The 27523-nt window shown below is 38.9% G+C and overlaps 1 protein-coding gene across 14 annotated transcripts in view; it reads left to right on the forward strand.

The window, feature by feature from the left end:
• The window catches only part of LOC123507429 (glycine receptor subunit alpha-4-like), a 142256-nt gene that overhangs the window by 104045 nt on the left and 10688 nt on the right, over positions 1-27523 (forward strand). For 4 of the 14 annotated variants that reach the window (XM_045260269.1, XM_045260280.1, XM_045260272.1 and 1 more), the window contains 5 exons: positions 2204-2592; positions 12582-12632; positions 18801-18812; positions 23722-23910; positions 25695-25709. In XM_045260269.1, the coding sequence (XP_045116204.1) occupies positions 2204-2592; positions 12582-12632; positions 18801-18812; positions 23722-23910; positions 25695-25709 (656 nt within the window). The remainder of the gene's footprint in view (positions 1-2203; positions 2593-12581; positions 12633-18800; positions 18813-23721; positions 23911-25694; positions 25710-27523) is intronic. The other 10 variants (XM_045260275.1, XM_045260282.1, XM_045260273.1 and 7 more) reach the window with 9 other exon arrangements.

Consider the following 27523-nt stretch of genomic DNA (forward strand, 5'->3'; position numbering starts at 1 on the left):
CGAAAAGGCCCGGATTCGAGTCCCTGGCCCGGTGACCTTTTTAATGTGTAGCTCCTGTTCACCTAGCAGCAACTACATTAGGTACGGGGGCGTAGTGGCTTCTTGCAGCTTCCCTCTCTTCTTATGTTCTTATGCTCTTATGTAATTCGAGGGGTTGTGGCCTCGCTGTGCCAGTGTGTGGTGTGTGGTGTGTGGTGAATGGTCTCAGTCCTGCCCGAAGATCGGTCTATGAGCTCTGAGCTCTTTCCGTAGTGTAAAGGCTGGCTGTGACCAGCAGGCGACTGTGAATTAAACACACACACACACACACACACACACACACACACACACACACACACACACACACACACACACACACACACACACACACACACACACACACACACACACACACACACACACACACACACGTATGCGGTTAATCCTTATATAATCTTTTTCGCGTACGTTTTTTGCTTCTTTGCTTTACTCTTCTTTATATTTTTATTCGTCGCGCAGCGCATGAGTAACATCTGACTCTTGACTCACCTGTCCTCGCTTCACCTGGGAAAAAAAAGCCGCAGGTGAACGCTAATATTAAGATTAAAAAGGTGAAGTTAACTTATTTTAACATTACGGAACATTTTGAAGGGATGAGAAGGAGATATATCGTAATTAGGTTTAAGGATGATCAAGAAGTGTGTATATTTTCCTTATCATTTTAGGATTTTAGAAGTATATGAATGTAGGAAGAATATATTGGGTATCTTTTTAGTATTAGATATTTTTTGGAAGGTTCAGCGGCACATGTTTTCTCCAGAATTTTAATTAAGTTTTAGAATGATGAAGAAAATGTAAAGTATGTGAATAGTTTGGTATTAAGGGAGGATATTTCGTCCAGGCTTTTAAGTAAGAATGATAAAGAAATTGTGAGCAGAGTAATATTTCAGAATCAAAGTTTTCTTTTTAAGACTTACAAAGAAATATTTTGGCGAACATTTTCATTATTATGTTTTAAAATTGTTCAGTTCCCCACAAAAAAAATCAGAATCTTACAGTAAATCTTGCAAAATCGAGGTGAAAGAAAATAAAAGAAAAAAAGATAATGAAATAGAAGATAAGAATTAAATTGATATATTATAAAACGTAGCATGAGAGGGACTGTGTGTGTGTGTGTGTGTGTGTGTGTGTGTGTGTGTGTGTGTGTGTGTGTGTGTGTGTGTGTGTGTGTGTGTTCTGGAGCCAAGGAAAGTCAGTGTCTGGATGAAAATTCCTAACATGTTTTTCTGCTCCCAAATTATCAAAGTTTTCATGTTTTTTTTCTTTTCATTCATTGTTTTTACCGTGATTTATCTTGTTTATGAAGGCAAATGTACTAAATGTTCTCTCTCTCTCTCTCTCTCTCTCTCTCTCTCTCTCTCTCTCTCTCTCTCTCTCTCTCTCTCTCTCTCTCTCTCTCTCTCTCTCTCTCTCTCTCTCTCTCTCTCTCTCTCTCTCTCTCTCTCTCTCTCTCTCTCTCCGATTCTTCTCTCCGATTCTTTTCTACTTTGCTCCTTTTCCTTCTTTTCCTTTCTCCTCTTTCCCTCCATCACCATCATTATCTCTTATCTTAATCTCCGTCTTTCCATGTCTTTGTCTTTCATCATTCCATCCTCATGTCCTTTTATTTCCTCATTATTTCCTCATTCCCCTTGTATCGCTTCCTCTTTATGATATTTCCTGTCCTTTAATTCCTTCCTCCTTCTCTTGATATTTACTTTTCGCTTCTTTTCCTTTTCCTATATTGATTTTTCCTCTCCTTATATCCTTTCTCTTATTCCTTATCTCTCTCATCCGTCGCTGTCATTTCCCCTTCACTTCTCTTCCTCATGGTATTATTTCCTATACGTCGCTATTATTTCCTTCTCTCTCCTCTTCCTCCTCTTATTTTGATATTTGCTTATATTCTTCCTCTTTCTTATCTCTCCTCACTGACTTTCTTCTTTTATTTCTTTCTCTTCCTCTTCCTTTTGCTTTCTCCTTGATATTTTTTCGTTTTATATTCTTTCTCTTACTTATCTCTCCTCATTGTGACTTCTTTCTCTTGTTTCTCTTTTTTTCTTACGCGTTTTCCTTGTTATTTTCTTCTTATATTCTTCCTCTTATCTTTCCTCGCTTTGACTTCCTTCTCTTGTTCCTTTCTCTCTCTCCTGCTGGTTTCCCCCGTGCCCTGGTGGCCATACAGGGAACTACAGCTGTTTAAGAGTATATCTGCAATTCAGCCGGGACGATGCCTTTTACTTCAGCACCGTGTTCTTCCCTGGCATCGTCCTCGTCACCAGCTCCTTCATCACCTTCTGGCTGGAGTGGAACGCTGTGCCGGCGCGGGTCATGATTGGAGTGACCACCATGCTGAACTTTTTCACCACCTCGAACAGTTTCCGCGGCTCCCTCCCTGTAGTGTCGAATCTCCACGCCATGAACGTGTGGGACAGTGTGTGCATGTTCTTCATCTACGTGTCGCTACTGGAGTTCGTGGTCGTGAACTACGTGGGAAGGAAGAGACCCAAACATAACATGGCGTACATGCCGGGAGAAAACGCGGTGATCCAGGTATTGAATGAAGGGCGCCACGTAAGCAAAGGGTTTTTTTGGTATCTCTCTCTATCTGTCTCTCTCTCTGTCTCTTCTCTCTCTCTATCTCCTCCTTCCTCTCTCTCTTCCACGTAGTTTCTTCAGTGGTTCGTGTTTATTTTTGTATTTTTATGCTTTGCTTTTGTGTCTCCTCCTCCTCCTCCTCTTCCTCCTCCTCCTCGTCCTTGTTGTTCTTTCGTTTTTCATATGTTGTGTCTTCCTCTCCTCCTCTTCTTCCATCTTCTTCTCCTCTACTTGTTCCTCCATCTTCCAATTGCTTCTGCCTTTCCTCTGTTCACCTAATCCTCCTCCTCCTCCTCCTCCTCCTCCTCCTTTGTCCTCTCGTGTTTTCTTCTTCCTATTTTCTTTCTTCATGCCTTTGTATTTCTTTTCCTTCTTACCCAATCTATATTCTTTCCTTCCTTCCTTTCTTTCTTTTCTTTCTTTTCTTTCTTTTCATTCACTTCCTCTTTCGCTGTCTCTTTAATTATTTTTTTCTATTTATTTATTTTTTTTGTTTATGAGCCGTTGATGTTTTTGTGTGGTGTTTGTTTGTTTGTTTGTTTGTTTGTTTGTTTGTTTGGTATCTTGGTTGCTTACTAATTTGTTCGATGTATTTGTGTGTATTTTTTTGGTGTTTTTGGAGAAGAGAAGTCTGTTTGCTTGTCGGTTTGTTTGTTTGTTTGTTTGTTAATACGTGTGGACTTTGTTTGTTTGTGGCTCTTAGAACAGGCCATGGACGCATACACCAACACACACACACACACACACACACACACACACACACACACACACACACACACAACACACACACACTTTACACACACACACACACACACACACACACACACACACACACACACACACACACACACACTAGAAGTTCATTTTCATAATTAAAAACAATAACTTACTTTGACTGGCCCATATTATCATTATTATCATTATTGTTATTATTATTATTATCATTATCATTGTTATTATTATTATTATCATTATTATTATTATTATTATTATTATTATCATTATTATTATTATTATTATTATTATTATTATTATTATTATTATTATTATTATTATTATTATTATTATTATTATTACGTATTATTATTATTTTGCCATTAATTTCCCTTTTTCCCTCCCCCGTGGCTGTCAGCTTACCCTTTGAACAGCTCCTGACGCAGCAAGACCCCACTCAACACACCTGCCCGCCGCACAAACCTCACACCTCACACCCGTACTCTTCCACCTGTCCCACCTGTCTAATCAGCGCACCTGTCTCCTTCTGTCTTACCTCCGCTTCTCATTTTTGCACCTGTCTTATTTCACTCGTTTGACTTTACATGTTTGATTTCATCCCTCTCATTTTCCCCTCTCCAATTCTGTGTTTTACCTGTTTTGTTTTACCTGTCAATTTACCTGTCCGTTTTTACCTGTCCAACTCATTAACTGTTTGATTTGACCTGTGATTTGACCGACAGATTTTTTTTCCTGTTTATGCTGACCTGTCTCCTTTTACCTGTCTTATTTTCCGTGTCTGTGTTTTACCTGTCTAGCCAATTACCTGTCTCCTTTTACCTGTGTACTCTTACCTGCATCTTACCTGTCTACCTTGCTTACTAATTGCACGTGCATGATCTGACCTACATTTTTATCTATCTTGCATTTTTTAACCTTCCCTTTATCTCTAGTTGTTTCCTGCCTCCGTGCCTCGCCCCCTTCTCCCCTCACTCCCTCCCGCTCCCACAAGACCCTATAGAGCCGGGAAGGGTGTAATAGTTTCCTCCCCTCCCATTTTCCTCCCTTCATTCCCTCCCCTTCCCTCCCTTTCCCTTTAAAACCTTCACACTAACTGATATTTCTTGCGATAATTTTCACTCGTGCATTAATTTTTTTTTCCTATTTGTCTGTTTGGTTATTTATTGATAGTGTAATAAATTCATGAGTGCGAATTCTTGTATAAATGATCAATGTGAGTCGTAGAAATGTTATTTTTTATTTTCTATTTATATTCAGCATTGCAAGTTTATTTTTCTATTTTAAGCTTAATTCTGAACTCGTGTCTTTATTGCTGGCTAGAAAAATTAAACGATGGAATTTTCTTATATGAATGATCTTGTGAGTCTAAGTAACATCATGTCGTTTTTCTATTTATTTTGCAAGTCTGGTTTTTATACTTAGCTTCATACTTGTTTCGTTTCTTTACTAATGACTCAAGTGAACAAAAAGGTAGAGCTTTATTTAATTGTCAATATTGAGTCTTGGTAATGTTAGGTCTTCTCAATTAATTATCAACGAGTTCTTTTTTTTCTTTTTCTTTTTGCTTTTTCGCTCTGGAATCTATCAAGTCAAAGTGAACCGGTTTGAATCTCTTTCCTCATTAAATATTTTCCACTTCGTTGTTTTCTCGTAATTCTCAACAAGAAATCCGCCAAGTTATTGTGAACGAGTTTTTAGTATATCAACTTTATCGTGACTTGTGAAAATATTTACTGTTAAACTTACATTTTCCTCTTAATCAGTTTATTGAGAAAGTTTTGAGTTAACAAGTTTAAGAATGTCAAGTGCGTCGTGGCTTGTCAAAAAGATTCATTGTCAAACTTAGACCAATATTCAGAAACACTGCTCTCTCACCGTGACAATTTTCCAAGGATTTTCAAGACAATTTCTCCTTATGATGAACTAGAAATTTTGCCAATCCATCACCAGAACCATAAACATATCCTTAATCCCTTCAGTGCAAGGACGCGTTTCCATATTTATTCTGCTTACTATTGGTAATTATTTTGTACATCTTCAGAGACTCATGTGGGGATTAAAATAGTGAAAACTGTGGCTATTAATCTTTTGACTTCCATAAACCCTAATGTCAATAAAATGGTCTTAATCGTAAACAAATCTCAAGAAAAAAAATGCCCCAGTATTGAAGAAGCTAAAAAGATGAGTAAAAACTAGAGACGTTGGAAAGCAGTGATGATTAGAGAGCAAAGCGTTTCAGAATACAGGCTTAACATTTTCCTTCCTAATCAGTTTATTGAAGAGGGAATCGTAAAGTGAACGAGTCTTGATAACTCAGTAAAATCTATCGTGGCTTCTCAAAACATTCAATCCAATCTACGTTTTCTGTTCAAACTAACACCACTAGTATGTTTTCTTTTGCGAGGTGACATTCAAGTAATTCCCCATAAGTGCAAAAGTAGTGCATGTTAATGTTTCCACTTACATTAAAACTTACTTATATGATTAAACTTTACCCTCCCCACTCCCCCATTCCCCTCCCCATCCTCCTCCCCTCTGGTCGTGGGCATAGCTGTAGAGAGAGGGTAGCGTGTGTATGTATGTGCGAGAGCGTGTGGGTGTGTGTGTAGCCTACGTATGTATGTTTAGTCAATAGAGGGGTTAGTTTAAGATAGTCTAGCTTAAAAATAGCATAGAAAGAGTTTTAATAGCAAACAGCACCACCACCACCACCGCCACAACACGCCAAACCTCCCTGCCTTCCTTCCCTCACTCACCCTTGCTGATAAACCTCCCTTTTTTTTTAAGTCTACCCTTAAATCAGAACACCCATAGAAAACTAGTGACTCATTTTGGATAGAGTGAGTGTTGTAGGTGTGTTATAAAACTGTGACTTACCTGTGTGTTAGAGAAAATAGTGTTATGATTTCTATATTCCTCTCTGTCTATCTATCTCTGTGTGTTAGAAACTAGAAAATATGAATTATGTGCGTTTTTTGTTACTGTTTACGTTTCTCTATCTCTATCTCTAATTTCTCTGCCACTGTGAGGTCTGAATATCTCTGTCTCTCTGTGTCTCTACCACTGTGAGGTCCAAATATCTCTGGGTCTCTGTGTCTCTTCTCTCTCACAAAACAATCACGCCTTCTGTTCATCCTGTGTTGGTGAGACCGTGCCGAGGCGTGGGACCAAAGGGGTATGTATTATATGTATCATTTCTTGTAGTGCTGTAGTGTGTGTGTGTGTGTGTGTGTGTGTGTGTGTGTGTGTGTGTGTGTGTGTGTGTGTGTGTGTGTGTGTGTGTGTGTGTGTGTGTGTGTGTGTGTGTGTGTGTGTGTGTGTGTGTGTGTGTGTGTGAGTAGTAGTTGTTACATTGGTGTGATGAAAAGTGATGGAAATGGTGATTGGCTGGGTTTTTCCTGCTGCTACTACTACTACTACTACTACTACTACTACTACTACTACTACTACTACTACTACCATCACCATTATTGTCGCTATTACTATGACCATTTCCAATACTGCAACCACTATTACTATTCAATTTTAAAGGCAGTGGTAACTTATAATGATCCAACTACTACTAGCGCTACTACTACTACTACTACTACTACTACTACTACTACTTATATCACTAGTACGCCATAACTATCCAACATGACTACCTATTAATAAACCAGAAAACAATACCCTCTTGTAATGAATAGCAACATAGTTTTCTTAATAGCCAATGAGAATAGAAGGAAAAGAGATGGGAAGGGATAGAAATAGAAATAGTAGTGAATAGGAAGAAGAAAACAGTAGAAAATAAAAGAAAAATAAGGGAAAGGAAAATATAGGAAAAAATGGGAAGATTAGCATAAGGGAAAGGGTGAGGGGAGAAGGGGTACGCATGCGCACGATCATTCTAGTAACACCTGTCTAATAAGCAGTCTTACCTGACCCTCACCTGGCGCCAAGGGGACAGGTGAACCCCTTAACACCTGTCATTAATTTACCTGGGAGTGTCATAAAGTTACCTGGACGAGACCTGACTAGCTTACCTGTGCCATTAACTTATTTTTCATTAACGTACCTGGAAGAAACGTGATAAAATGTACCTGTTTTATTTATTATTTTACCTGTACTTAATTAACTTACCTGAAAAAACGTGACAAGACGTGACATTTTTTACCTTTACTCCCATTAACCTACCTGGATTATGTTTGAATATTATTACCATTATGTTACCTGTGTCATTAACTTACCTGAGAAAAGTGACATTATTCTCTTTGGTTATGACTTATTCTCTTACCTGTCTTTAACTGGCGTGACATTAACTTACCTGTACTGTCACTGATTTACCTGTACATCACCTCTCATCAACTTACCTGCAGTGGACGTGACATTAATTAAGTTACCTGTACTGTCACTGATTCACCTGTACCTCATCAACTTACCTGCAGTGGACGTGACATTAATCAAATTACCTGTACTGACATCAACTTACCTTTACCTTTATTGTCATTATTTCAACTTTACCAAACATAAGTGACCTAATCTAACTCGTAACCTAACTTAACCTAACAACTTTATATTTTAATTTGATGTTTATGTTTCTGGTTGATTGATTTTGTTTGTGAAGGAATTTTGGACAGATTTTATTGTTGTTTCGTTTTTCTTTTGTTTTGTTTTTCAATTTGTGTTGTTGTATTTTGTTTTGATCCATCAATGTGTTTTACTTTTTTTTTTTTTCTTTATTTCTGTTCGTCAAAATTTTTTCATTCTCTATTCGATTAAAATTCACGTTTCTTTTCTTCATCTTTTTATCCATTCATTTATTCATTTGTGCATTCAATTCTTCGTTTATTCATTTACCATAAAGAAAAATTCATTACTTATCACCACCACCACCACCACCACCACCACCACCACCACCACTACTACTACTACTACTACTACTACTACTACTACTACTACTAACACCACCACCCCCACCACTATTACTACTACTACTACTACTACTACTACTACTACTAACACCACCACCACCATCACCACCAACACCACCACCACCACCACCACGACTGCCACCGTCACTACCAATTCAACGTCGCATTTCCAAACTTTCTGCAAGCTAAGTGAGGGAGGACAGAAGGAGAGAGGGCAGGGTGAGGGAGGCAGGGTGAGGGGGCCAGACAGCTCTAATTTCACCTTAATTACTACAATACCTGCCCTGATCACCTGAGAGCCTGATTCACCCTGATTCACCCAGCCTTACTCACTTTTACTCATTCACCAATTCACTTCTTTCTCACTGGCATGACCTGATTCACTCCTCTCGTCTTACTCACCCTCAATGATGCACTCTTGCTGACTCATCCTTCATCATCATCATCTTACTTCATCCTTTTGACCCTCAGTCTTCTCTTGTAACTCTTGCTGATTTACTTTACTCATTCTTTCTTACTCAACTGCAGTTTCGACCCTCACTAACTCATCTTACTCATTCTATGTTACTTCATCTTACTTTTGACTCTCACTGGCTTACTTTACTCAGTCTTCATTACTCGACCCGTCTTGTAACTCTCGCTGACTTACCTTACTCATTCTTCCTTACTCAACTGCAGTCTTGACTCTCATTGACTCATCTTACTCAACCTGTCTTACTCACCCTATTTTTGGCTCTCACTGAATCACCTTACTTAACTTGTATTACTCGATCCTTCATGTAACTCGATAACAAACCCAATCTTACTCATCAACTCATCTTTCACCATCATCACCATTCACCATCATTCACTTTCACCACCATCATCACCATCTTGACTCTCTTCACTGGGCTGACTCAGGGAATTAAAATGAATCACGTGGTTTGAGGTGAATTAAACATTACATTTTCAAACGCCTCAATTTTCATTATTCATCATACATTCATTATATCATTAGAGATTCATAATACAATCTCTTTATAATTTCCATACTATTAAAAGACAAATTATAATACTTTTTTTTTAACCCCCTTGAGCTATTATTATATGAATCTAAATGACTATGATGCTCGCAGTTTATTGGTCATTTTGGTAATATTTAGAGGATTTAATGTTTAGTAATACGAGTGAAAGATGTGTTGCTTGTTTGCTTCTTTGACTAACTGTGACGTGTGTGTGTGTGTGTGTGTGTGTGTGTGTGTGTGTGTGTGTGTGTGTGTGTGTGTGTGTGTGTGGCAACAAAACTTAGATATAAAAACCTCCACTGAAAATACTAGTGCTTGAAAAAAAGAAAAAGAAATGAAAAACAAAAATAGAAAGTTCAGAAGCAAATCAAAGAATGACTTCCCAAAACAAAAAGAAAAAAAAATAGTTAAAACTTCAAAAATCAAATCAAAGTCACACAGTTCAGCTTCATGCAACAGTTCCAGCACACGAGGAGTTACACGGCCTCTTCGTTCCCTTGGTTAGTTCATTCCCCGTGACGTGTGATGGCGCCACAGTCTGACACGCCCTGGTAGTGTCTCGGATCCCTCATTTGCATCTTGCCTCCTAATGATCAATTTTCCTCTGCGTCACGTCTTTTCACAATCAAGGATCCTTAATTTTAAACACTTCAATGTTTCTGTCGTGTTTGGGTTGTATTTTGATCATGTTTGTTTGGGTTGTCTTAATTTTTTTTCGCCTATTTGTCAGTGATTAAGGTTCAGTTACGTGTTTTTGTATATTTTTCTTCTTTACAAACTTATCTTACGTAATCTAGTCTCCTTGTCGTGTTTTGTTTCTTTTCTTCGTCATTTTTTTCACTCCTACACTTGTTTTCACTTAAGATTTAGTAGTTATTCAAATACAATCACGTTTTTTTCTTCTTTACTTAATTATTTCACACATTTCACTTATTCTTGTGTTTGGTTTGTTTTCATTACTGTCATTGTCATTTTAATTACTTCACTTGTCTTCATTAGGTTTCATTTGATTTTTTTCCTTTTTCTTCCACTTTCTAAACTCCAAAAATTTTACCTTTACTTAATTGCAGTCATTAGGTCTTTTTTTCTCACCTGTTTCTTACCTGCGATCAGATTAGAGTTAATTAAGACGATAAGAGGCATTAACTGTTTTTCCCAATTACAATTTTCTCATTTAGGCAATTAACACAGGTATGCGAGACTCACCTGCTTTTCTGCCTCACGTATTAATTAATCAGGTGTCTTGTCAAATTATCTAATGTATTGATCTTTGTTAATTAGTAATCAGTTTGACTTCGTGACGTGTGAAAAGGCCATTGTGTGTGTGTGTGTGTGTGTGTGTGTGTGTGTGTGTGTGTGTGTGTGTGTGTGTGTGTGTGTGTGTGTGGCCATGACCCTGAGCCATGACCTTCCTTCATCTTGACCTCTAAGTGGGTGTAGACAATGTTTCAGCTACTAGTGTTCTGTTTTTATCAATGTAAGTTGTAGAGTTTTGACTTATCTTGCAGTGTATATATTGCTTTTTTATTTTGTGTTCGTATCTTCCATGTGACGTGTTATTTGTTTCATGGTGGGCGGTTTTGTTTTTATGTTTCTTTTCTTCAGACATTTTCAAGATAAACTGTCATATTTTTTCACCACATTGGTATTCTAATAGCTTTCTTTGACAATTTATTTTTCTCGCATTCAGAATCTGAAAACTTATTTTGACAACCTTAATTTTTCCACTTCGGATCCAGGAACTAAATTGACTCGCTTTTCCTTTCTGACGCTACATTTGTCTTGCCTTCATTTCAAATTTAACACGTAATTTTACTTTTGTTTCCCCGTCAAGAATTCGATAACTTATTTCACGATTTATTTCTATTTAGAATGAAACAGTCTAAACTCTCCTTGTTTCTGAAATTTGTTATCAGGCATATTATTTCTATGAACTTCTTCCTTCTTACCTATAAAATGATGTATCACCTGTGACCTTAATTAATATTGATCTTCCGATTGCTGACCTTCATTGACCCTTTATCTGGACCATGTTAACTTGAATCACACTCACTCACCTGTAAACTGGGTAATGACGTGTGAACTTTATATACACTGATCTTTTTTCACCCCTATGTTGACATTTTACCTCCTTTTATCACGTTCGTTCACCTATGATTTGACCTTTCACCTATTATTATTTGAATCTTCACTACATGACCTGTGTGACCCTGGAATGGACCTAGATTTGACCATTCGGACTTATATCTGAGTTCATGTGGAGTCTAATGTAACTTTTTGACCTTTCAAGAATATCAATGACCTTTTTATCTTTTATCGCCAGGTGAGGAGACTGAGGGAGACTGGAACCCCATCTCTGGCTGTCCTTTTTCTCTTAATCTCTTTTTTATCTCTCTTCGTCTCTTTCTTAAATTAAGCAATAACGTATTTAACATTCTTAATCCTCTCGTGTCAAAGTCTCATCAGATTTCCAGTCTTGTGTAACTTGTTCATATTTGTACGTTTTTCTCTTGATACATCTACGTGTCAAGTCAATCTGTGTCAACTGCACCGTTCTTAAAAGTCCAGTTCAATCTGTCCTGTCCTGTAACGTCCTATACAAACCATTCAGAATGTTGACAATCCCTGTACGGTTTTGTATTTCACTCCTGTACTGTTTCCCTTAAAAGTTCGTGTGTCTGTGCAAGATCATTCATTTACCTGCCACCTGCCCGCCCATCAGCCACTCCCAGCCTAATAACCACCTGGGGAGCGACATAGTGCGTCAAATTACTCGTGTGTCAGTGTTTGTGTGCTTGTGTTCCTCGTCTAACACTCAGCTCGACTCTATGTTAGTTTCACGGTAAGAGGAATGCAGGAAAGACTTGTCAGGTAAAGAGTAGGGAAATAATGGCTATGCTGGAAGATGAATGAAGGTAGGAGTGGAGGAATAGTAGGACAGGGAGGAGAACAGTGACAGAAAGACAAATGACGCAAGGAAAGGAGTAGATAGGAATGAGCAGAATGATAAGTATAGAAAGAATAAAGCAAGAAAAGCAAAACATTTTGGAAAAAGAGGAAAATATAGTGAAAACGACATGGAAAACAAATACAGACAAACAAAAAGGACTAGAAAATATAATAATGATAAAAAAAAACTAGACACGTAAAAACACTAACCCAAATAAATCATGGTTAATTAGATTACCTGAAGGGGAGGTACTGGTAGTCGTGGTCAGATAGGCTGGGAGTGGGCGTGAGATGGGCGTGCGGGAGGGAGCGGGAGGTGGGCGTGAGGGGCAATCTCTAACACCTCTTCTGTCTCTCTTCCTTACAGCGTATCCCGCAAGCAATCCACCGTATCGGGCTGAGTTTGGTAAGCGGCTGGGTAGGTTGAGATTAATGTTAGGTCATCCGAATGGTGACCTGGTGTGCCTCCGTGACCCTGTGGCGTGTTGGCACTGACCTGACCTGACCCTCACCCTGCCTCCAGCCCTCCACCACTCACTGTGTCTCGTTCTCTCTCTCTTCTCTTCACTCCGTCTTCAATTCTTCTCTTGCCTTGTCTTGTTTTGTGTTCCTTTCATCTTTTCTCTCTTTTCATCTTCGTGTCATTTTCTTTGTTTCAGTCTCTCTCTCTCTCTCTCTCTCTCTCTCTCTCTCTCTCTCTCTCTCTCTCTCTCTCTCTCTCTCTGGTTTAAGGTACTTCCCGGTGTGTTCTCTCGCTTGTAATCAGCCTCCGTGTGTCCTATCAATGTATTCCTTGCTGTTCCTAGTGTTGTTGTTGTTGTTGTTGTTGTTGTTGTTGTTGTTGTTGTTGTTGTTGTTGTTGTTGTTGTTGTTATTGTTGTTGTTGTTGTTGATGTTAGTGTTGTTGTTAGTGGTTTGGATACTGATGCCTGCCCTCCTTCCTTCCTTCCTTCCTTCCTTCCTTCCTTGTCAGTCTCCTTCACTACCTTTCCCTTTGTTCCTTACTTCCTTCCTTTCTCCCTCCTGGTATCCATTATCCTTTCTTCCTTTGCCTATTCTTTGTAACCTCCTCCCATTATTTCCTTCATATCCTTTTTCATCTTTCCATGTACTCACCCTCCTCCTCCTCCTCCTCCTCCTCCTCCTCCTCCTCTTCTTATCTGTCTTTCATTCACTTCCTTCTAACTTTTCATGACTTTCCATTACACACAATTTATTCACATTACATTCACCACTTTTTACTCTCTTTCACGATCACCTTTCCTAACACAAATTACATCACCTGTCTCTGTTATATGTAATTACTTAAGCTACCTTCCTCCTCCTACTCCTCCTCCTCCTCCTCATTGTTCTCTTGTAATCTCTCTAACTAATTGACTAACAAGAGTGAACCAGCTTCTGTCCGTGAGTCCGTTGTTCTTCGTCCGTGACAGATTAACGAACGGGGAGTGATCAGATGTAATTATGCAGTGTATGTAATCGGTCTGCGGTGTAATTAGATACGGGGGATGGTTTCACTTGCTTTGTTACATGTATTACTAAGCGAGTCTTCTTCTTCTTCTTCTTCTTCTTCTTCTTTTCTTCTTATATATACACTTGTCCTCGTCCTTGTCCTTGTCTTCGTCTTTGTTCTCGTCCTTTTATGTGTTTTCTTTCTTTTTTTTCCTAATGTACTTTGTTATTCAGTTTTCTGTTTCGTCTTTTTTCTTTTTTTTTCGTGTCCGCATCGCTAGTTATTTTATTTTTTCCATTTTCTCTCGATTTTTTCACATTTTTTAACATTTTTTTTGGTCAAGCGTTCGTGAATGTGTGTGTGTGTGTGTGTGTGTGTGTGTGTGTGTGTGTTTGGATGATACCTAAAGTGATTCGGATTTTATTTATATTTTTTTCAATTAATTTCGCAATACCGTGTTTGGAAAGAGAGAAAAGAAAGAAAGGAAGAAAAAGAGATCTAGTTTCGTCTATCTACTATTTGTTTCCTTATTCTATTTTCATTCTTTCATTTTTTTATTTTCTTTATCATTTCTCTTCCTCCTCTCCATTTATCTTTTTTTTCTCCCTCCATCTGTTTCCCTTCCGCACATTTCCTTGTCCTATTTTTTTCTTCTTTTCACTCAGTTGTCTTCCTTTTCCATCAATCTCTCCATCAATTATTTATTTCAGTGAAGCTAAATAAATCAAATCTTTTCTCATCATTCAGTATTCTTATGCATATTAAACTATCTCCCTCTTTCCTTTTTTTTCCCGTTTTCTGTTTCTTTTCTATTCATCTACCCATCAATTCACTATTTTTATAAAGATGGACAGATAAAACTCTTTCTCTTCATTTTTATGCAGACTTTCCTAACTCCCTTTCTTCTCTTAACTGCTCTGGGTTTTTTTTTTCCATTTATTCATTCATTAATTCTCTAAGTCAATGTTGTTCAATGGAATGTACTATTTTTGTCGCTATTTGAACCACCCTTACCCACCACGAAGCTAATGCCGATGTTCTTTTGTTTGCGTAGGATTTGATTGAGAATTTTGTCCCTTAAGCGCATTCAGGATTTATCTATAGTCGTGTTGATTCTCCGTAGTAAATATTGGTGTTTTCTTTCAGTCTCTCCCTTGTCAAGCCAAACTTTTCTCTTTAATTTTTCTTTTTCTCTTTAGTTAATACTGTTGTTCATATATCTGTCTACGCTTTAATGTCTACAAAATTATCTTTCTTTCCTGCCCATCTGACTCATGACATTCATTTCATTTTAGTTAATACAGGTGTTTCATATTTGTTTCTCTCTTACTGTCTCCATCGTCTTTTTCTCCTTTCCTGTCAATTTCTTTATCATTCAATTCATCCACTTTTTTCCCTCTTATTTTTGTTACAGTCCAAATCACTCTTACCTATCGATTTCTGTTCCAAATGTCACTTTTTTCTCTCTCAATTAATTTTCTTTGTCATCCAAAAACACCGATTTTCTCTGTGTTAATATTCTTTGCCTTTACAAACAAAATTCCCCCTTCTTGTCTATTTATCTATCGTCCAAACATCTCTTTATTTTTTTCATAGTTAGTTTTATTTCAGTTCAAATCAATCGTACCTATCGATTTCTCTGTTCCAAACGTCATCTCTTTTTTCTTTGCCATCCCAAAACACCGATTTTCTATGTATTAATATTCTTCACAATTACAAACAAATTTCCCCTCCCTGTCTATTTATTTACCCTTCAAACATCTTTTCTTTAACCAGTAAGCTTCGTTGTATCACTGTTCATCCATTTACCGTGTCCAATCCCTCCTTTTTTTCTCCCTCCTTATCCCCAGATGCTTTCCTCTCCATTACCTCCATTACCTTCATTACCTTCCCTCTCCCCCTCACAGCTGGCAGTGTTTGGTGTAGTAGATTATGGAAGTAGATTAGTAGTAGAAATTGTTGGTGTTAAGATTGTTAGTGGTAATTAATGGCTGTGTAGTTTGTGTTTGTTCTCTAATGGGGTGTGTTTGTCTCATTGCCATATATATTTGTCTTCCTCCTACTCTTACTCTTCCCTTTTTCTTCTTTTTTTTTTTTTTCTCTTTTCGTGTTTTCTTGTCTCATTGCCGTATGTATTTGTCTTTCTTCCCCTCTTACTTTTTCCTTCTCTTCTTTTTTCCTTTTTTTTCTATTTTTCTCGTCTCTTGGATTAATGTATTTTTATCTGATTCTCTCTCTCTCTCTCTCTCTCTCTCTCTCTCTCTCTCTCTCTCTCTCTCTCTCTCTCAGCTCACTTCATTCATTTTTACTCACTTTCACTGGCTCACTCACTCTCATCCTCGCTCTCAGTTCCCTCCTGATTCACCTCTCACTCTAACTCTCACTTGCTCTCATTTCGTCTGTTCTTCACTTTCGTTCCTCACTTCGTGTCTTGGTTCGGAAGGTTGTCATGAAGATTATCGCTATTAGAGGTTAAAGCTAGCTCTACTCTCTCTCTCTCTCTCTCTCTCTCTCTCTCTCTCTCTCTCTCTCTCTCTCTCTCTGCTCCCTTCTTATTCTCCTTTCTTCCATTTTTCCTCCTTTCTCTCCTTCTTTTCCCTCTTCCTCTCTCTTTCTGACTCATTCAAGTACCAGTGTCCGCCACCCTTGGCACAGTGCCTTGGCGAAGCAGTGTCGCGTGGGCGTGGCACTCCCCTACACCAGGCACCACCACCACCACTGCCACCACCGCAACAGACAATTAAGTTCCCCCTTTCCCCCTTCCGTACCGTAAAGAAAATGGGGTTGATGGAGAGTTACTTCTCGTTTTCTTTTTAATGGGGATTATGGGAGTGTCTGTTCTGTTCAGTTTTTCTTTATTTTGTAGCCTTATGACACGTAACTGAGAAGCAACTCAACTAAACACTCACACATATCTTCGTGTCTACCAAAAATTTGACTAGACTTGTACCAAACTCCTTTTCTCAAGCTGAAGGAGAGACCAAAGCAAATATCAAATCTACATCAATGTTTTTAATGGTTTGTAAAAGTTATTAACAATTTGAGAAGACGAGTGAGCAGTGAGAGGAACACAAAGCTACCATTAAGGCACTGAAAACCTTAATTGAGGAGCAAATAGACACTGTTAACTATGACCAATGACTCGAAAACATTAATTGAGAGACAGGAAGATTACACAAGTGACTAAATGTAATGAAGGTTGTGGCAGTGGTGCAATGGTGATGATGGTGATGGTGGGGGAAGGTCCAGTCCTCATTCCTACACTACCTGCTTTATTTAACCCCTATCAGTTTAGCCCTTCTTAACGACCCTGATACCCTTAACGACCCTTAACGACTCGAACTATTCCCTAATGGCCTTGTTCTGCCGTGGATTCATGTAGACTGATGAAAACTTGGTATCCTTTCCTATAATCTTCCTTCTTCCTCCTCTTCTTCCTCCTCTTCTTCCTCCTCTTCCAGCTTCAGTATAGTTGTCAGTTAGCTGTTCGTTTCAAACCCTCTTCTTTCTTTAGTGTAGATGTAAGTTGGATTTGCCTGTCACTTCTTATTATTCCTCTTTTTTTCACAGATATCAATTCTTTATACCTTTCGTTCCTTCGTGCTCTTCCTCCTGTCTTGATGTCAGCTGGCAAATTCTCTCACCACCTCCTCCTCCTCTTCTCTGTCCTGTATACTGTCTAGGTGTGGGTTGGCTATGCGAGGCTTGCTGTGTCTAGAGCTAAGCATCATTAGGGCCAGATGCAAGTGTCTAAGCTTCCCCTAGACTGTTGTATATTGTCTGGTCGCCCCGTGAAGGAGTCGAGGTGAGGCTGTCATTGGAGGGACGCTGTTCAGTGGTCATTCAGAGCTCCAGGTATGGTAGTTATGCTTGTTTGAGGTTATTAAGGTTAGGTTAGGTTAGGTATGGTTTTATTATCTAGTGGTGTTGTTTTATTAATTCAATGTTAAGTTAGGTTAGGTTAGATTAGGTTATAACTAAAGGTATCGTCATCTTCAATTGAGATTTTGCTTGTTAGAGGCAGTTAGGTTAGGTCATCAAGGTTGTTATGTTGTTGAGTCACATGTGAGTTGGTGGTTAGGTTAAGTATAGTAAAGGTGACAATTAGCGTGCATTGAGGATATTTTCAGCTAGGATAGTTAGGTTTGTTAGAGATCGTTAGTGGTTAGGTTGCTCATCAATTGTTAGTGTCGTTAGTTTATAGGTAAGGTGTAGTTTTAGTAAAGAGACTTAATTAGGATACACTGTTTACAAAGGAGTCTTCTGGTATTAGCAGTAGCTGTGTCAGTAGTTAATAGCAGTGAATCGTTAAATTGCAGTGATAGATAGGATAGATATAGTTCTAATGAGATGATCTAATTAGGAAAGCATTGCTAGCTCAGGTTATTTTTCAGCCAGGGTAGTTAAAACTTGTTAGAGGCTGTTACATGTTAGACGATTAGTGTTTTGTTGTGATGAATTGATAGATAAAGTGACTTGTGAACAAACTTACAAACTCACTTCACTTTTAACTGATTGGTAGTTAGAAGCAAGGAGTCACGAGGATATGAAGGACAGGACAGTGTCTACCCCAGTGCCATCAGTGCCAGCCATGGTAAACAAATTAGGAAGTACTCACATTGGTCAGGATAGAACAGTGTCAGATTCATATCAGAAATAGGAAAGTGGCAATAGAATCAAGAGGACAGTGCCAACATAAATGCAAGTTGATTCAGGAGAGTGGTGCAGTATCAGGCATATCATAGCTAGACGAGTGCCAACAGTGAGTAAAGCCAGTGCCAGAACCAGTGCCTCGTAGGTAGGACACTGCCAGTCACGTGCCAGCAAAGTAGGATAGTGCCACTCACCCACACAAACAATGCCAGCAGGGAGTAAAGGTCAGCCTCCGTAGGTTCCTAGTGCTTTCCCTAGTGCCTGGTGTTCATGAGGCCGCGTCAGCACCGCCCTACCCACGCCTGTGTCCTGCAGTGACGGTGTAACGTAGATGTACCACCACAAATAACGTCTGACTCATATATGTCTATATACGTGACTATATATATGTATGTGTGTGTATATATGATCATGTTGCAGCCACACTTTGATGATCACTATTAATATTAACTTGGTTCTCTCTCTGGCCTCCTTGTGTAGAGGGATTATCTTGTAAGTAAATCATTTATTTGTATGGATGGAGTGAGGGGAGGCACGAGTAGGTGTGTATGTGTGTGTGTGTGTGTGTGTGTGTGTGTGTGTGTGTGTTGCTGTGGTGTCAAAGTGATGCCAGTTAGCCAGTCAGCCTGTCAGTCGGTCAGTCAGTCAGCCACATCGCCATGGTGACACAACGATTCTCGCGTCTATGGATTGAACAAACAAAGGGGAAAGATTTCGTGACAGCTTTCGTGAGGTTTCTTCAAACATTCCCTCGTGTGGGACTGATACCATCGACTTTAAGGAGGAAAAGATACATAGTGTGCCTCTATATGTGTGTGTGTATGTATACGTGTGCGTGTATGAGTTAGGGTCAGTTGCATAATATACCCTAGTCTTTCCGCATCAGAGTCCCACGCGAGCTGGTCTACCCGCAGTGCTCAACAGATGAGGCCAGATACTGAAGACCCTTCCGTCGAGGCTCCAAAGTTAGTGTTATGGTATTTCCAGTACGTCTAACACTCGCAAGAGGCGTACAGAGAGATGTATACGAGAGATGTAATTGTATAGTAGCATAAGACACCTCCATTTCTGCACCAAGGAAAAAGTTCAGAGTCAGTGTATTTAGTAAAGCAGGATAGATTACATAGTTCAACTTTGCGATAAGGATACATGAAAGGGAGAAGAGTGAGGCGTCAGAAGAGATAGTAATATGAAAGAATGTTCAAGTATGAGTGTTGGACATTGCACGTAAGGAAATAAAAGACAATTAGGGGTGGTTCGATTTTCCAACGTAGAGAAACAAAAGCTTATATTTTGAAACTATGATAAAAAAAAAAATGACAGAAAAAATGCATAGGTTAGATATACAGATGTGTCGTAATGTTCCCCTATAAGACCTGATTGGTTGAAAAAGTGACACATTCACAAATACAAATTGTAACATTTCACAACAAAAATTAAGAGACGAAAGGAAACTGTCTTACTTAAAAATACAGATAATTTCAATGTTATCTAATGGCTGACAACCTAAAATAGACCTAAAAAATAATGATAACACGTTGACTGACTGACAAAGCACCACCACACAGCCATAACACCACCACCACCACCATCACCCCTACCGTGCTCCCCTCCTCTCTAGCCTGCCGCTGTGTTGAGGTAGCTAGCCCCTTTCCCCACCTCCCCTCCTCCCACCAAACAGTAGTGGACGGTAGCAAGACCCCTTCCTCCCCGAACACCACCAGCACTCCCCTCACGGTGTTGTGTATGTGAGTCAGCACCGCAGCACCTTCTTACACCTCTGCTAAAGTGCTGATTGTTCATTAAAGGTGTTCTTGTGTTGTTACCTGTCGAGTGTTGAGATCCAGGTGTTTCAGTAGTGTTTCTGGAAAGTTTTGATGTGGTGTGGTGATGTAGGTGTGTTTTTTTTTCCTTTTTTTCTATTTTTCAAGATAGTTTTTGTATTCTAGTGGTGTTGTGTCTCGATGGTTCATTTGGTGTTTCACTGGTTCACTCACTGGTTCGTTCATTCATTTCGGTGTTTTTGCTTCTTTCCTTCATTCATTTTGTGTATCGGTTCTTCCTCATTCATTCATTTTTTGACCTCCATTAATTCATTTATTCATTCATTTTTGCTACAACAATCCTTTCATTATATCAGTTTGTTGTTTCCATTCTTTCACTCGATCATGTTTTGTCTCACTAGCTCATTCATTCACTCACTCATTCATTCATTCATTCATTCATTCATTCATTGCCTCATATTTACACTCGTTGGCTCAAGTGAGTAATGAATGAATGAGAGTTGATGTGCTTGTTTAGTTATTTATTTTTTGTAGTTTATTTTCTTTCTAGTCCTTTTTGTATGTGTACGTAGAGAGAGAGAGAGAGAGAGAGAGAGAGAGAGAGAGAGAGAGAGAGAGAGAGAGAGATCTTTAAGTCATCACCATTACCTATGTATTTAATTCACGCACACACACACACACACATACACGCATCCTCCTCTTTCCTTCCTATTCTCCCTCTTCTCCCACACTTTCCTGACCTCACTTCACTTATAAACATCCAAGTAAGTTTATATGGACCCACTCTCTCTCTCCCTTTGTGTCCCTGTGTGTCCCTGTGTCCCTTTGGTGCAGCAGTGTGTAAATGCCTTCAGCTTCCAGTGGGAACATTAAAGTGGACATTTAGTGTGGACATTTGGACATTTTGTTAAGTGTTATGTGTGTACATGTGTGTGTTATGGGAGAGAATGGCTGACAGACTGGCTGGCTGGTTGGCTGGATGGCTTGCTGAGTGAGTGAGTGACTGACTGACTGACTGACTGACTGACTGACTGACTGAATGAATGAATGAATGAATGGATGAATGGTTGGATAAATGACTGGCTTACTGACTGAATGAATGACTAATTAAGTAACTGAATGGATGTCTGACTGACTGACTGACTGACCGACAGACTGACAGACTGATTAAGTTACTAAATGGATGGCCGACTGACTGACTGACTGACTGACTGACTAATTAACAAACTGAATGGATGGCTGACCTGCTGACTAACACGCTGACATGATCTATTCCTATTCCCTTTTGTCCACCAGTGAACCCTTTTACAATTTCCAGTACTCTGCACCTTAATAATCAATTTTTCACCTCGTTTCCCTCCATACGCTAAGGGAACTTTCATTTAATTGGTTTTATATTCCCATAAGTGGCAAAAACAATAATTATTTCTCCCTATATTTCCACACTCCTAATGTACACAGTACATTAGCATAGTAACTTGTACACTCCTATTTCCTTATCATTTAATTGGTTTTATATTCCCATAAGGGGCAAAAATAACAATAATTTCTCCCTATACTCTATTTCCACACCTCTTTTTTCTTCCTTACGTCTTCCCATACACGGTACATTAGCATAGTAATTTGTACATTCCTATTTCTTTAACATTTCTCACTATTGATTGTTTTGTTTTCATTCATGGTTACTCCAAAAAAAGCAGATTATTGATATTGATTATTTCATTAACGAGTGCTTGTGTGACTGGACAGGAAAACGCTTTAATTTTTCTTTTTTTTCACTATTTTTTTCCTTTGCTAATGCTTGTGTGATTTGAATGATGAGGAAAACTGTGCGAGTGGAAATTAGTGAGAAAGTGAGGAATGAATAACTGGTTTTTTTTTTATATATGTAACTTTTTGTATTTTTTAGGGATATTTTTGTGTACATGTGGTAGAATAAAAGTGTAGTTAGAATTTGCATGTTTGTCTGAATATACAAAAAAAAAAGTATGGCTGGTTTTGCAATGGCTGGTACTTAAAATGTTGTTATTGTTATTGTTGTTGTTCCTGTTGTTGTTGTTGATGTTGTTGATGTTGTTGATGTTCGTATGACTGTTTATTGATTCGCTTTTAGCTGCATGCATGTACGTTCCTACACACACACACACACACACACACACACACACACACACACACACACACACATCCACCACCACCACAGTTAATGTATTAGCCTATACTGCAGAGATGATGAGGAGGAGGAAGAGGAGGAGGAGGAGGAGGAGGAGGAGGGAAGGGAGAGAGACTAGTATTTTCCTCTCCCCTCCTTCCCTTTCTTTTTTTTCCCCTTCCCTTCCCCTCTAATTATCTGCATGTGTTTTTATTATTTTTGTCTGTGTACTTGTTATGCAAATTGTTGTTGTTGTTATTGTTGTTATTGTTGTTGTTGTTATTGTTGTTATTGCTGCTGTTGTTGTTGTTCATGTGTATTTCTTTCTCTATTTTTGGGATGTCATTTTTCTTTTTTTCTTTGTTTTTTGTTTGTTTTTTGCTATTTTTATTTGTTCTTCAATCCAATTCTACAAAACACACGAAATATTTTTTTTTCATATTTGTTTCGTTGTTGCGGAGAATAATTTAGTCATTGAGTAATTAGAGAGAGAGAGAGAGAGAGAGAGAGAGAGAGAGAGAGAGAGAGAGAGAGTGTTCACCTACCTGCGAACAATTTTAATTCAATTCTCATTTTATTCAACAAACAAACTCACACACTATAGTGCATATTTCAATTCATTATAATTTTCGAGTTTAACGCAAAAGTTTTCCTCACAAACAATAATGATAAGCAATGAAAACAACAACAAGTGTAATTAAATGTTTAGTGTTTAGTGCATCGTGTGTGTGTGTGTGTGTGTGTGTGTGTGTGTGTGTGTGTGTGTGTGTGTGTGTGTGTGTGTGTTCTTGTTTTTAACTATTACATTGTGCATTATGTGCGTGTATGTGCGCGTATATTTCTGTGTATGTATGTATGAATGTATGTATGTATGTATGTATATATGTGCCTACCTGTGAAATATAATACCTGTGTGTGCTTTCTTTTACCTAAGAGCTCATTCCTGCCTCTCCTTTCCTTTTCCAGCCTCTTCCTGTTTCCTCTAGCCTCTCCAATTCTCTCCTAACCTCACACTGCCTCTCCAATCTCTCCGTTCCTCTCCCATGTCTCTCCCCAGCCTCCTCTTTCTTCTCCCATACCTTTCCCTGCCTTTCCCCGCCTCTCTTTTCCTCTCCCCTGCCTTTGCTAATGCGTCTCTCTTACCTCTCTCTGCCTCTCCTCGTCTCCCTCGGCTTCTCACTGTTTCTACTTAACCTCTCCCTGCCTTTCCTTGCCTCCACTCTGCTTCTTTTCAGCCTATCCCATGTTTCTTCCAACCTTCCCCAGCCTCTTCCAGCTTCCCATTGCCTCTCCCAGCCTTCCCCATGCCTCTCCCAGCCTACCCCATGCCTCTCCCAGCCTACCCCATGCCTCTCCCAGCCTCTCCCAGCCTTCCCCACGCCTCTCCCAGCCTCCCTCATGCCTCTCCCTACCTCTCCCAGCACTCACTCCCATTACACCATAGCACCTCACAGCACCTTGTCCCCAGACGGACCGGAAGCGACCAGGGGGGCCCGGGGGATCTGACGTGAATGCGTGCACGGGCCTGGGAGAGATGGCGCCCCTGCCCGCCAGACCCACGGAGCAGCGCAATTCCCACGAGATGATGGCCTGCGCGAACTGCGGAAACTCCCAGTGCTCTCATACCAACGCGGCCAACAGCTGTCCTAATGGAGAGGTAAGTGCGTGTTTCCGTGTGTCCGTGTGTCTGTGTTGGAGGGACGGTAGGGTGTGTGTGTGTGTGTGTGTGTGTGTGTGTGTGTGTGTGTGTGTGTGTGTGTGTGTGTCATTTTTTTCCGAGTTATTTTTCAAGGTAGGGAATGAAATGTGATTTTTTCTTGTTTAGGTGTTCGTGTGTGTGTATGTTGGTAAGTGTTGGTTGGATATAGTGTGTGTGTGTGTGTGTGTGTGTGTGTGTGTGTGTGTGTGCCATTAGATATTCATAACATTTCAGATTCTTTTAGTGTACGTGTGTGTCTGTCTGTATGTCTGCGTATCTGTCTATTTGATACACCAAAGCTATCACACTCGTCCTTAACTCAGTCATGCACCAACACATTTCATCGCCCTGAAAAATTTGAATGGGAGAAGAAAAAATAGTTACATAGTTAGAATAGTTAGTTAGACATATAGGTGAGAGGAAACAGTGAAATAGTATTGATAGTTATGAAGGTTAAAGGTATGAATTACTGGATAGAGTCAATAGGTATGTGTGTGTGTGTGTGTGTGTGTGTGTGTGTGTGTGTGTGTGTGTGTGTGTGTGTGTGTGTGTGTGTGTGGTGTTAATTACGCGTGTGTTTGATTAGGCAGGTGTGTGTGTGTTCGGTGCTTACCTGACAGATGTTTGTGTAGTGTTTAATCAGTCACCTGTGTGTATTGTCTATTTATTTGATTGTGTGTGTTTTTATTCCTGGCTTTGTTATAGTGTGTGTGTGTGTGTGTGTGTGTGTGTGTGTGTGTGTGTGTGTGTGTGTGTTGCTCATCTCCCATTTCAGGTAAGTTGATAACCAGGTGTTACTTAATTTGTTTGTTTGTTTGTTTGTTTGTTTAGTCACTCGTTTGTTTCTTCAGAGGTTGAAATAATGAAGTAATAAAGAAGGTAAGAATTTTTATCTTTTTTTTTCTTATCATGTTTTCATTTCAGGTTTTGTTTGTTTGTCGTTTGTTTAACTCAAAAACTCGTGAAATTAATGGTTTTCTTGTTTTTTTTTTCTCGTCGTTGTTTCTTGTTTACTCTTTCACTAAAACCTCGTGACTTTATTTGCTTTAGTTTTATTTCATCATGTTTCTTTTTTCGCTTTAGTACTGATTAAGAGTTCTTGTGATTTTCTATATTCTTTTTATCTCTTTTCTCCTCCTCCTCCTCCTCCTCCTACTCCATCTCCTCCTATTCCTCCATCTCCTCCTTTTCTTCCACTTCCTCCTCCTACTTTATCTCCTCCTCTTCCTACTCCATCTCCTACTACTCCATCTCCTCAAATTCCTCCACCTCCTCCTCCTCCTACTCCATCTCCTCCTGTTCCTCCAGCTCATCCTATTCCTCCACCTCCTCCTCCTCCTACTCCATCTCCTCCTGTTCCTCCATCTCATCCTATTCCTCCACCTCCTCCTCCTCCTCCTCCTCCTCCTCCTCCTCCTCTTCAATCTCTCCTTCCTCTCCACATCAGTATTACACTATTAACATTACCCACAATAATATATGTATGTATGTATGTATGTATGTATGTATGTATGTATGTGTGTGTGCGTATGTATACCTTTCATGTACGTAATAATCCATGTGCATAGTGTTATCCTGTGTACGCAATGTATTCCTGTGTATGTATTTTATTTTTGTAGTTTCATTTTCTTAATCTTTGCTGAGATTTTAATGTTAAGCTTACTTTTATTTACTTAAACCTACTTACTTACTTACTTATTTGTCGTACTTACTTTATTCTCTCCCTTTTTTTGTCTCTACAGGAAGTAACTGGAACCGTAAGTGTCTGTCTGTCTGTCTGTCTGTCTGTCTGTCTATAGTTTTTTTTTTTTTATTTCTTTTTGTTTATATGTTCGTTCGTTTGTTTGTTTGTTTGTCTAATACAGTCACTGCTTTTGCCTCTTTTTCACTTTTCACTTTTAAACTTTTTTTTTTTCCTTTTCTGTGACAATTTCCGTCTGTGTCATTCTCTCTCTCTCTCTCTCTCTCTCTCTCTCTCTCTCTCTCTCTCTCTCTCTCTCTCTCTCTCTCTCAGTATTGTTTTTTATTTAATTTCGTTTCTTTTATTCTATTTTCTTTATATCCTCACGTTATTCTTTTATTTATTGTCCTTTTTTCCTTTCTCTCTCATTGCCTTGTCTCTCCTTCATCACTTCGCTACATTATTACCATCGTTATTACCATATTGCAATTATTTCCAGCCATTTTTCATCACCACACACATATTTCAATGATTATAAAACTCCACATAACTCGGCTTATTGAACTAGCTTTAAAAATATATATTCCAATTCTCTCTCTCTCTCTCTCTCTCTCTCTCTCTCTCTCTCTCTCTCTCTCTCTCTCTCTCTCTCTCTCTCTCTCTCTCTGTCTATCTCTATCTTTCCTTTCTTTTCTTAATTTCTTCATAAAATTTAGCTCTGCATTTTCTTTCTTTTATATTTATTTCTTTGATAATACATGTATATTTCCTATTTAGGCGTGAGGTGAAGGTAAACGGTACAGAGAGAGAGAGAGAGAGAGAGAGAGAGAGAGATCTGTATTAATGATTTCACGGTTCATTGTTTCATTTGAAGCCTCGTGAAGCTTTATGAATCTGCTGCTTTATCTGCACTTCCATGGCTGCTGACGGGGTGGTGATGGTGGTGACGGTGGTGGTGATGGTGATGATGGTGGTGATGATGGTGGTGGTGATGGTGGTGGTGATAATAATAGTCATGGAAGGAGGATTAAGAATGATAGTGACGGAAGATTAATAAATGAAGCATAAAATATTGTGATTCTCTCTCTCTCTCTCTCTCTCTCTCTCTCTCTCTCTCTCTCTCTCTCTCTCTCTCTCTCTCTCCACCAAATAGCATGATATATTTAAATGCGATAAATTCCCTTTAACTTTTTTCTTCTTTTTATTTCTAAACAATTGGTACAAATAAAATCTTTCTAGAAACAGTAAACAAAGCACAAACACTTTGCTTAAATGTTCTAACTCTTTTCTTTCTTTTTTCACCCACAATGATGGATAAATTACTCTCTATATAATAAAAGAAAGTAATTTTTTTTCTTTTCTTTCATTTCATTCAGCTTGTCACAAAAACTCCGCTACAGTCTGTTCACGCTAACTTGGCGGACAGAACCCCTCCTTTCGTGTGTATAGATCGATGTTTTATTTGTTATTTGTCCGCCAAGCTACAACGAACAGATGTGTTTAATTTTTCTTTTTTTTTCGAATTTCACTGCCGCTACTGCCGCCACCTCACGTCAAATCTTGTCTGTCTGTCTGTCTGTCTCTGTTTTTCTGTTTTTATGTCTGTCTGTCTGTCCTGTTATCTATCACGGTATTTATCTATTTTCTACTTTTGTCTCTGTCTATTTATCTGTCTCTCTATCTTTCTTCTCTTATTTTTTTCCTTCCTTTCTCTTACTTTTCTTCTCATTCTCATTTATTCCCTTATCTTGCCTTCACTTTCCTTTTCTTGCCTTCATTTCCCTTTCTTTCTCTTTTCCCTTCTCTTCTTTTTATCTCCACTCCTTCATTCCTTTCCTTTCTCTTCTGTCGTATTTCTCCTCTCCTCATCTCTTCTCTTCCCTCAAATCT

This window comes from Portunus trituberculatus, chromosome 22, assembly GCF_017591435.1.
Source record: "Portunus trituberculatus isolate SZX2019 chromosome 22, ASM1759143v1, whole genome shotgun sequence".
Classification (NCBI taxonomy): domain Eukaryota; kingdom Metazoa; phylum Arthropoda; class Malacostraca; order Decapoda; family Portunidae; genus Portunus; species Portunus trituberculatus.